This window comes from Quercus suber, unplaced genomic scaffold (genome assembly GCF_002906115.3).
Source record: "Quercus suber isolate HL8 unplaced genomic scaffold, Cork oak 2.0 scaffold_713, whole genome shotgun sequence".
Lineage (NCBI taxonomy): Eukaryota > Viridiplantae > Streptophyta > Magnoliopsida > Fagales > Fagaceae > Quercus > Quercus suber.
The window spans coordinates 20,930-32,831 of NW_027070154.1; the positions used below are offsets into that span (position 1 = coordinate 20,930).

The following is an 11,902-nucleotide window of genomic DNA, read 5'->3' on the forward strand; positions in this document are numbered from 1 at the left end:
ATAAAGTTTCCTCCTTCACCACATTGTACTACCACAAGTTTCTCCTTTCTTCGTTAGTGTCATATTTTGTTAGGTGCATATTTGTGGGATTCCAACTTGTATTCTAGTATTTGGTAATTGGATTTCATGGCCATAAGCTCATAACACTTATTGTTAAGAAGCTCAACAAAAATAATGACCTCAGAATACAACCAGCCGTTCTTAAAAGTTAGGCCCAAATTACAAATTGTTCCATTTAGCTTTACCAAAAACTCAATTCAGTGCTTAAATTTCAAATTTTATTCAATCTCTAATCCTCCTGTTAATATCTATTAAGTGCCCAAAAAAGTGGTCTTAAAAATCCCATCAATTGAATAAGAAGTATTTTTTGAAAAATAAAAAAATAGAGGGGGACAATTTACTCAAGAGGAATGCACTAAAGACTGAAATTTCACAAAAGAAGAAGTAAATAACGATCATAAATAAAAATTAGCCAACAAGTATTATTTGCATAGATATTTTAAGCAAACTCTTTGCACACACAACATTCACTGCTGAGATTAATCATGTTTCCCAAAAGCACATACAATACTGTCAACCACAGATTTCAATGGCCTTGACATCAGGTTTCTTCACCTAATACTGTCAACACACATACACATACGCACAAACAAAATCAACCAGAGATTTCAATGGCCTTGACATCAGCTTTCTTCACCTCCACTTTGGGAACAGTAACAGTGAGAACCCCATTCTCCATCGCAGCCTTAATCTGATCCATCTTCACATTCTCCGGCAGCCTGAAACTCCTCACGAACTTGCCACTGCTCCGCTCGACACGATGCCACGTGTCATTCTTGTCTTCCTTCTCTATCTTCCTCTCTCCACTAATCCGAACCACTCTGTCATCTTCGACCTCGACTTTCACTTCCTCCTTGTTGAGCCCAGGAAGATCGGCCTTCAACACGTGAGCTTCTGGGGTCTCTTTCCAATCAATACGAGTGTTAACAAAACCAGAATTCTCGTTGGAAAATTGCGTTGGGAAATCCTTGAATGGGTCCCATACGGTTAGAGAAAATGGGTCGAAGATATTGCTGCGTTGGCCACCGAAGAAGCTTGGAATCATCGACATTTTTGAACTTTAATGTTGTTGTGAATAACTTCAGAAACTCAGATTTTTGCTGAATTTTTTCGATGGTTGAGGAATTTGATGGCTTGGGTATTTATACAGATGATTAAGAGGATTCTAGTCTACCTTTTTCAGTAAAAAAAAAAAAAAATGGAGGATTCTAGCGTAGTCTAGGCCCTGTTTTAGTTTTGTGATTTTTGGTTCTTTGGAACTTTCTAGAATTATTGAGAACCATATGTGGGAGCTATTTTGTGCGGGCGTGTTTATGGACCTAATTCAAGCTTGAAGAGACTCATGGCCCATGGTTTAACAATTCCTTGAATATCTGGCCTCTATAGCCCAACAATACGATTATATTGTAGAACTAGTAGCTACCCTGAAATACGCGGAAAAAAATTGTAAAAATAAATAAATAAATAATATATGATATATATTTAATTAATTAGATAATTTATGAAAAATTAATATTTAATTTACTAATAAAAGATAATATCTAACATAATGAAATTTTTTTTAGTGTTACGAACTTGGGTTGCTTTATTGAAAAAAGAATGATCTGATTAGTTTAAATTGATATGTTTTAACATTATTTTGTAACTTTAAAATTCAAATTAAAAAATAGATATTAGAGTTAAGCTTGTGACAATAAGTTAACAATCTTAAATCTCTCCAAAAATTTACTCTAACTTTCTCTCTCTATTAAAATTAAAATTAGAATTAATAATTTTCCAAACAAAATCATTGCTAAAATTCATTGTTCAAAACTTGAAGTTCAATAGTACAAAGAAAAAAAAAACTATTCATACATGATATTTATTTTTATACTTATTATTCAAATTTATTTTTAAACAATGACCAATTGAAGTGCATTGACAACTTCACATGATAAGTGAATAGGGATGCCTCGTCAAAATTTCAAACCCTTATGCTATGTTTGGAAGTTTGGAGAGATACGAGAGTAGTGTGGAGGAGAGTAGAAGGGAATTGTTATCTTCCACCTTATTTTTATGTTTTTAAAATTAAGTAAGGAAAAAGGGAATAATTAATCTTTTCATAGTTAGTAATTTTGTTAATATGGTAAGGGTAAAATTTGGTAATTCATTTGATTAAGCATTTCTATACTCTACTCTCCCTCTAAATCTCACCAATTTAGGGCAATTAAAAATGAGGAGGTAGAAGTAGTTAGAACCCCTCCAAACCACTCCAAATCCCTCCCCCTGCTCCCTTAAAAAACAACCAAACAAGGTTATTTAACTTACTCTCCCTCCTTCTACTCTACTCCCCTTTATTCTCCCTCCATTCAAACAAGTTATTAATTATTACTTTCACATAATGAAATGGATAAGGTTAACTTAGATAAGTGCTAGTGCTTACTAGGATAATCTTCACATGATTAGATTTAGAGGGGTACATTCCAATACAATGACTGACAGGTGCACTCCATCTATCAAGGAGTGTTACTCTAAAGTTGTAAGATGAGAAAAAAAGAGAAGGGTTAGGCAAGAAGAGTCAATTGGAACTACAAAGAATTGTCCTCTTGAATCGAATGTAATTTAACTTGCAACTTACTCTCCCTCCTTCTACTCTACTCCCCTTTATTCTCCCTCCATTCAAACAAGTTATTAATTATTACTTTCACATAATGAAATGGATAAGGTTAACTTAGATAAGTGCTAGTGCTTACTAGGATAATCTTCACATGATTAGATTTAGAGGGGTACATTCCAATACAATGACTGACAGGTGCACTCCATCTATCAAGGAGTGTTACTCTAAAGTTGTAAGATGAGAAAAAAAGAGAAGGGTTAGGCAAGAAGAGTCAATTGGAACTACAAAGAATTGTCCTCTTGAATCGAATGTAATTTAACTTGCCGAAGCCTAAATTAAGCTCAAGTCATGTGAAGGTCCAAAACTCCTTCCTTCCTAGTTGGGCCTAGTGATCTTCTTCCATGCCACTAAGGGATATGAACATTGCTTTCCAACCAGCCCAATTTTGTTTGGATAGTTTCCGTCACAAAATTGTATTCCCATTCAAGTATTCCTCTTTATCTTTAAAAATAGCCCACTTATTATGAGTACTCTTAAACCATTACTTAGAAACTATTCTTAAACTCACTTCCTATAAAGACCCAAGGAAAAGCACTAACAACATTTGTGCTATACCTCAAAATGAATAATCACAATTAAGGTTCCTTGTGGTTGTTAATAAAGCTTAAATTTACCCAGTAAATACCAGATGTGAGACTCATCACACAATCAATTAAATTAAGGCATCATACTTCCACTCTTTCATTCCTCTATTCAATAAAACCTTTCTATCTACTTTCTATGTTTTTGGTGGGTGTAAGGGTCTATTTGCTTGGATGAAACAAGAAGGATAGAAAAATTAAGGATAGAAAAGCGGAGAAAAAAACTAATTTTATGGGTGTTTAATTGGAGAAAAAGGAAGGATGAAAAATTAGTGGGGTTAGGTGTTTTTCCTTTGGCCCACCAAAATTTATCTCTCCAATTTAAGGAGAAAATAAAGGGAAAAAGAATAATTGCACTCAATGACTAAACTATCCATTTTCCTCTTATGTGCTAGCACCTGTTAGATTTTTTGCAATATTTTCCTGATTTTTTTTTTCTAAGGTTTAACTGTATGTGAATATTTTGCTTTTTACTTTTTACTTTCTCCTTGGCATGATTTTTCTTTTTTAATAAATTTGGGTGATTTTTTTTTTGTTGGTTTTTTTGCCACTTTTTTGTTTTAATTGGCATCATTTTTTAATAAGAGCTTATAAATAAATTTATACAAATACATTTTTTCCATCCTTCTACCTTTTTACTCCTAACCAGATACAAATGAATCTTTTTTATTGACCAAACACAAATAAGAAGAACTAAAATCATTTCTGTCATCCAACTTTTTCATCTCTTCTTCATTTTTTATTCTCTCGAATACTTTAACATTGTACTGCATAAAGTTTCTTCTTTAACCACATTGTACTGCATAAGAACATTCTCAACAAAGGTTGTAAAAATGTTAGCATTTAGCATCTAAAAAACCAACTTTATAACATTTAACACATCACTTTACAATACAACCTACATTACAACTTCTATTTTTTTTACCACTTCATTTCAATATTCTATATATTTTTTTTATTCATTTTTTATTCTTCCTCTCTCTCCCTCTGTCTCTCTCTTTCTCAACCTAACCCATGCTCCATGGTTGACCACCAACCTCCATGGCCGGAGATTTTCAAGCTCATCACGTCCAACCATGCACCATTGCCAAAACCCAGCTAAAATCAAATCTAAACAACCACCACGACAGCCGAAACCCATCCAAAATCAAATCTCAACTACCAGCACGACCAAACCCAGCCAACATCAAATCACGACAACCACCATCGCTATCGAAACTCAGCCAAAATCAAATTACAACAAAAACCCAAAAGCCCACCAAATCACAAATCAAATCACACACCGAAATCAAAGCACAAAACCCACAAAAGAAGCAAAATCACAAAATCAAAACAACCAATCCTCAGTGAAAAGCGACAAACTCAACCCATAACAGAGACCCACAAATCATGAGCCTCAAATCACAAACCCATGTTAGAAATCATAGACCCAAAATTGGAAAAAGCATATTTGAAGAAATTTCTCACCCAAAATCAAATCACAAAACCCATCCAAACCTAACACACCTATCGAAATACAGCCACGCTTGCCGAACCATTATCCACACTTGTCGAAGTCAAACTATAGCTTAGTGAGAAAGAGAGAGACAGAGAGACTAGAGTCTTAGATCCTAGCTTAGTGAGAAGTAGAGAGAAAGAGAGAAAAGATAGTGAGAGTGAGAGTGAGAGTGAGAAAGAGGACATAGTGAATCTGAATCTAAGGAGAGAGAGAATTAAAAATATTAAAAAATTATAACATCTTACTACAATGCGCTCTAAAAAATGAGAGCTCATTGTAGCAAAATGTCAATTTTTTTAGCATTTGGCATCTTTGATAGAATAAGTTTTTGTTGTTATAAATGCTAAAAATAGTAGCATTTTAGCACTTATAGCACCATTGATAAGAATGCTCTAAGAGTATTCACATTAAGAGTTTTAAAAATTTTAGTATTTAACAATTAAAAAAGCCACTTTATAACATTTAATACATCACTTTATAATACATTCAACATCAAAACTACTATTTCTTAAATATACTTTTTAATTTATTTAATTAATTTATTTTTTATTCTTCTTGTCTCTTTCTCCCTCTGTCTCTCTCTCTTTATTAATTGAAGTGATAATAAAATATTGGTTTTTAAAAAAATATTAACTACAATAAGATGTCAAAGATGACATTATACCGTAACTAAGATGTTAAAACTTTTAAATAAAACAATAACATATTTAACATTTAAAACCGTCTATGAAAATGCTCTAAAGTTTCTCCCTTCTTGGTTAAAGAGTCATATTTTATTTAGTTCATATATGCGGGCTTCCAACTTGTATTCCTGTGTTTTTGTAATAGGATTTGTCATCCATAAGCCCATAAAGCTCAAGCTGCTCAACAAAAATATATTTTTTTAATACAAAATAAAATTTATACTCTAACTTAATTTAGCCTAAATGTATAAATATACGTAACTTAAACTCCAACCCAAAATCTCCGCAACCCTCAATCACTTGTAAAATTACTACCGCACTTTGGTGCGATGGTGCTCAGCAAAAATATATTAACTCAGAATGCAGCCAACCGTTCTTAAATGTCAGGCCCAAATTACAAATTGTTCCATTTAGCTTTACCAAAAACGCAATTCAGTGCTTAAATTTCAAATTTTATTCATTCTTTACTCCTCCTGTTAATGTCTATTAAGTGCCCAAAAATGTAGTCCTAAAAATCCCATTAATTAAATTTTTTTTTTTAAAAATCCCATCAATTGGTTAAAAAGTTTTTTTTGAAAAATTAAAAAATAGAGGGGGCAATTTACTCAAGAGGAATGCACTAAAGACTGAAATTTCACAAAAGAAGAAGTAAATAACGATCATAAATAAAAATTAGCCAAAAAGTATTATTTGCATAGATATTTTAAGCAAACGCTTTGCACACACAACATTCTCAGAGCTGAGATTAATTATGTTTCCCAAAAGCACACACACAATACTGTCAATACACATACACACGCAAAAACAAAATCAACCAGAGATTTCAATGGCCTTGACATCAGTTTTCTTCACCTCCACTTTAGGAACAGTTACAGTGAGAACCCCATTCTCCATAGCAGCCTTGATCTGATCCATCTTCACATTCTCCGGCAACCTGAAACTCCTCACAAACTTGCCACTGCTCCGCTCGACACGATGCCACGTGTCATTCTTGTCTTCCTTCTCTATCTTCCTCTCTCCACTAATCCGAACCACTCTGTCATCTTCGACCTCGATTTTCACTTCCTCCTTGTTTAGCCCAGGAAGATCGGCTTTCAACACGTGAGCTTCTGGGGTCTCTTTCTAATCAATACAAGTATTGACAAAACCAGAAGTCTCTCTGGAAATTTGTGTTGGGAAATCCTTGAATGGGTCCCATACGTTTAGAGAAAATGGGTCGAAGATATTGCTGTGTTGGCCACCGAAGAAGCTTGGAATCATCGACATTTTTGAACTTTGATGTTATTGTGAATAACTTCAGAGATTCCAGATTTTTGCTGAATTTTTTTCGATGGTTGAAGAATTTGATGGATTGGGGTATTTATAAAGATGACTAATAAGAGGATTCTAGTGTAGTCTAGGCCCTGTTTTTTGTTTTGAGATTTTTGGTTCTTTGGAACTTTCTAGGACTATTGAGAACCATGTAGGAGCTCCTTTGTGGGCACGTTTATGGACCTAATTGAAGCTTGAAGAGACTCATGGCCCATGGTTTAACAAGTCCCTTGAATATCTGGCCTTTATACTTTATAGCCCGACAATATTTTATGATTATATTGTAGAACTAGTAGCTAACCGGAAATACGCGTAAAAAAACTATATAAAAAAAATGATATATATTTAATTAATTATATAATTTGTCAAAAATGACTTATTTAATTAATTAATAAAAGATAACATCTAATATAATGAAAATCTGTTTGGTGTTATGAACTTGGGTTGCTTTATTGAAAAAAAAAAATGATCTGATTGGCTTAAATTGATATGTTATTGTTGGAAATAATACAAAAAATTAATAAATGAAGAACAAGAATAACATAAAAAACAAATAGATATAGATAACTTGAAGGCACAAAATTGTTATCCTTAGACAATATTTGCTTTCACACTTTTATTGCTAAAAAATTATTGAAAATTGTCCCAAAGATACAACTAAGTTGTTGAATTCTACAAATAGCAATTCTAGAAAATAATCACAGGATTTCTTGTGTTTCTCTCTAATTTACTATTTTTCAATTGAACATAAGCCTCTATTTATACCTATAGGGTTATATTTCGTCAAAAAACACATAAGGAGAGTTAAAATGTTTCATAAAACCATTCACAATGCTTGAAACCTCTTTAAACAATCAGAACAACTACCATAAAATTTTGCAGAAAACTCAGTTTTTATGACTTTCGATCGGTTGAGAGTTCCTTTCGATTGATCAAACGATCTTTTCGATCGATTGAACAGGAATCTAGCATCGATTGAAATAGGCAGAGACTCCAAGATAGGTTTCCTTACCATTTCAATCAATTGAGCAAAAGTTTCGATTAATTGAAAATACTGAATTTCAAATTTTCACTTAGAAAATTCCAGAACTTGAATTTTCACTTTTTCAACTTTATGAAAGAATACTCTTCAAACTCAAATATCATTATTACAACCTATCCATGTGTATACCTATATATACAACAGTTTTAACATTATTTTGTAACTCTAAAATTCAAATTAAAAAAATAGATATTAGAGTTGAACTTGTGATAATAAGTTAACAATTTTAAACCTCTCAAAAAATTTACTCTAACTTTCTCTCTCTATTAAAATTAAAATTAGAATTAATAATTTTCCAAACAAAATCATTGCTGAAATTCGTTGTTCAATACCTAAAGTTTAATAGTACAAAGAAAGACAATAACCATCTCATACATGATATTTATTTTTATACTTATTATTCAAATTTATTTTTATACAAAATGACCAATTGAAGAGCATTCACAACTTCACAAGATAAGTGAATAGGGATGCCTTGTCAAAGTTTCAAACCCTTAATTAGTACTTTCAAATTATGAAATGGATAAGGTTAACTTGGATAAGCGTTACTGCTTACTAGGATAATCTTCACATGATTAAGATTTAGAGGGTTGTATTCCAATGCAGTGACCGATAGGTGTGCTCCATATACTAAGAATAAGTGTTACTCTAAAGTTGTAAGATGAGAAAAAAAGAAAAGGGTTAGGCAGGAAGAGTCAATTGGAACTACAAAGAATTGTCCTCCTAAATCGAACGTAATTTAACTTGCCGAAACCTAAATTAAGCTCAAGTCATGTGAAGGTCCAAAACTCCTTCCTTCCTATTTGGGCCTGTTGATCTTCTTCCATGCCATTAAGGGATAGTAACATTGCTTTCCAACCACCCCAATTTTTTTCTGGATAGTTTCCACCGCAAAATTGTATCCCCATTCACATATTCCTCTTTAGCTTGAAAAATAGCCCACTTATTTTGAGTAATCTTAAACCATCACTCAAAAACTATTCTAAAACTCACTTTCTATAACGACCTAAGGAAAAACACTAACTACATATGCACTCTACCTTAAAATGACTAATTACAATTGAGACTCTTTGTAGTTGTTACTAAAGCCTAAATATATCCAATAAATACCAGATATGAAACTCATCATACACCCACACACATCATCAGACTTCCACTCTTTCATTCTTTTATTCAATAAAACCTTTCTATCTACTTTCTATGTTTTTGGCGGGTGTAAAGGTCAATTTGGTTGGGTGAAACAAGAAAGATAGAAAATTGAGAATAGAAAAGAGGAGAAAAAACTAATTTTATAGATGTTAGATTGGAGAAAAAGAGAAGATGAAAAATTAGTAGGCTAAGGTGTTTTTTCCTGGGCCCACCAAAATTTTATCTCCCAAATTTGAGGAGAAGATAGAGGGAAGAGAAATAGTTGCAGGTAATAACTAAACTATCCATATTCCTCTTACATGCTAGCACTTGTTAGATTTTTTTGTAATATTTTTCCTACTTTTTTTTTTCTCAGGTTTTAACTAAATGTGAATATTTTGTTTTTTACTTTTTACTTTTTTTTTCTTGGCATGATTCTTCTTTTTCAATAAATTTAGATTATTTTTTGGTTAGTTTTTTCCCACTTTTTTTTTTCTTATTTTAATTAAGTATCATTTTTTAATAAATCTTATAAATAAATTTATACAAATTTATTTTCCCATCTTTTTACTTTTTCACTACCAATTAAATACAAATGAGTTTTTTTCACCGTCAACCAAACACAAAAAAAGGATAAGGTTAACTTGGATAAGCGTTACTGCTTACTAGGATAATCTTCACATGATTAAGATTTAGAGGGTTGTATTCCAATGCAGTGACCGATAGGTGTGCTCCATATACTAAGAATAAGTGTTACTCTAAAGTTGTAAGATGAGAAAAAAAGAAAAGGGTTAGGCAGGAAGAGTCAATTGGAACTACAAAGAATTGTCCTCCTAAATCGAACGTAATTTAACTTGCCGAAACCTAAATTAAGCTCAAGTCATGTGAAGGTCCAAAACTCCTTCCTTCCTATTTGGGCCTATTGATCTTCTTCCATGCCATTAAGGGATAGTAACATTACTTTCCAACCACCCTAATTTTTTTCTGGATAGTTTCCACCGCAAAATTGTATCCCCATTCACATATTCCTCTTTAGCTTGAAAAATAGCCCACTTATTTTGAGTACTGTTAAACCATCACTCAAAAACTATTCTAAAACTCACTTTCTATAACGACCTAAGGAAAAACACTAACTACATATGCACTCTACCTTAAAATGACTAATTACAATTGAGACTCTTTGTAGTTGTTACTAAAGCCTAAATATATCCAATAAATACCAGATATGAAACTCATCATACACCCACACACATCATCAGACTTCCACTCTTTCATTCTTTTATTCAATAAAACCTTTCTATCTACTTTCTATGTTTTTGGCGGGTGTAAAGGTCAATTTGGTTGGGTGAAACAAGAAAGATAGAAAATTGAGAATAGAAAAGAGGAGAAAAAACTAATTTTATAGATGTTAGATTGGAGAAAAAGAGAAGATGAAAAATTAGTAGGCTAAGGTGTTTTTTCCTGGGCCCACCAAAATTTTATCTCCCAAATTTGAGGAGAAGATAGAGGGAAGAGAAATAGTTGCAGGTAATAACTAAACTATCCATATTCCTCTTACATGCTAGCACTTGTTAGATTTTTTTGTAATATTTTTCCTACTTTTTTTTTTCTCAGGTTTTAACTAAATGTGAATATTTTGTTTTTTACTTTTTACTTTTTTTTTCTTGGCATGATTCTTCTTTTTCAATAAATTTAGATTATTTTTAGGTTAGTTTTTTCCCACTTTTTTTTTTTCTTATTTTAATTAAGTATCATTTTTTAATAAATCTTATAAATAAATTTATACAAATTTATTTTCCCATCTTTTTACTTTTTCACTACCAATTAAATACAAATGAGTTTTTTTCACCGTCCACCAAACACAAAAAAAAAAAAAAAGCAAATAAAAGAAAAATCAAAATCCTTTCTATCATCCAACATTTTCACCTCTTTTCTATTTTCTATCCACTCACACACTTTAATATTATACTACATAAAGTTTCTTCTTTAATCACATTCTATATTCTATCCTCTCACACACCTTAATATTGTACTACATAAAGTTTCTTCTTTAACTACACTATACTGCACATCTATTTAAAATCCACTTATTTTACTTAAACTAAATTTTTTTTTTTTGCTAAAAATTCTATAAATAAATATAAAAATTAATTAAAATAATAAAATAAAATTCATAAATAATACCCAAAAATATATTAAAACCCATAAATAATAACAAAAATAAACTAAATAATAATATAAACCGAATTTTTAACCTAAAACCAAACACATACTACATAAAGTTTCTTCTTTCTTGGTTAAAGTGTCATATTTTGTTAAGTGCATACTTGTATTCATGTTTTGTAATAGGATTTGTCAGCCATAAGCCCATAATTCTTATAGTTGAGAAGGTCAACAAAAATATATGAACTCAGAATGCAACCAACCGTTCTTAAATGTTAGGCCCAAATTACAAATTGTTCCATTGAGCTTTTTTTTTTTTTGAAAGGGAAATATAATTGCATTGCAAAGAGAAAAGATATTACAAAGAGTGGAACCTGCCAAGCAGGGATTTAGAGCAGCATGTCTGCATTTACAAATGAAACTAAAAAATGACCCCCTTCCACAGCTGATGAGAACCATTCCTGCGGGCAAATTGTGCAAGCTTGTGAGCTGCATAATTGAAGGCTCAGTTCAGGTGCCTAAAAGAGCAGAAAGAAAAAGAAGATTGGGCCTGAACAATGTCCTGAATAATTTGTCCAAATGGAGTCCCAATGGCAGAATCATTTACAACATTGATCACATTGAGTGCATCACTTTCAAACATCACACGGGTGAGCTGCAGATCTTGGGCCAGCAAAACACCTTGTTCCAATGCTATGACTTCCACTAATTCTGCAGGAAAATGAGATTGGAGAGGGTTGCAAAGGGCAGCGATTGTTTCACCATTGCAATCTCTGATGA

General features: G+C 32.0%; 2 protein-coding genes across 2 annotated transcripts; both read right to left on the reverse strand.

Moving 5' to 3' along the window:
* Window positions 1-458: 458 nt before the first annotated feature.
* Window positions 459-1,229, reverse strand: LOC112028180 (17.5 kDa class I heat shock protein). Its single transcript, XM_024060848.2, has one exon. It carries the CDS (start codon window positions 1,109-1,111, stop codon window positions 656-658), a length of 456 nt encoding a protein of 151 aa, XP_023916616.2. The 5' UTR covers window positions 1,112-1,229; the 3' UTR covers window positions 459-655.
* A 4,921-nt stretch (window positions 1,230-6,150) lies between these two features.
* Window positions 6,151-6,851, reverse strand: LOC112017505 (17.5 kDa class I heat shock protein). The gene is given in 1 exon segment (XM_024049960.2): window positions 6,151-6,851. A coding segment is annotated over 1 exon segment (456 nt). The 5' UTR covers window positions 6,745-6,851; the 3' UTR covers window positions 6,151-6,288.
* Window positions 6,852-11,902: the final 5,051 nt, after the last annotated feature.

Coding starts and splice junctions, on each gene's coding strand:
- LOC112028180 (XM_024060848.2), bottom strand. CDS start 1,111: ATGTCGATGATTCCAAGCTTCTTCGGTGGCCAACGCAGCAATATCTTC.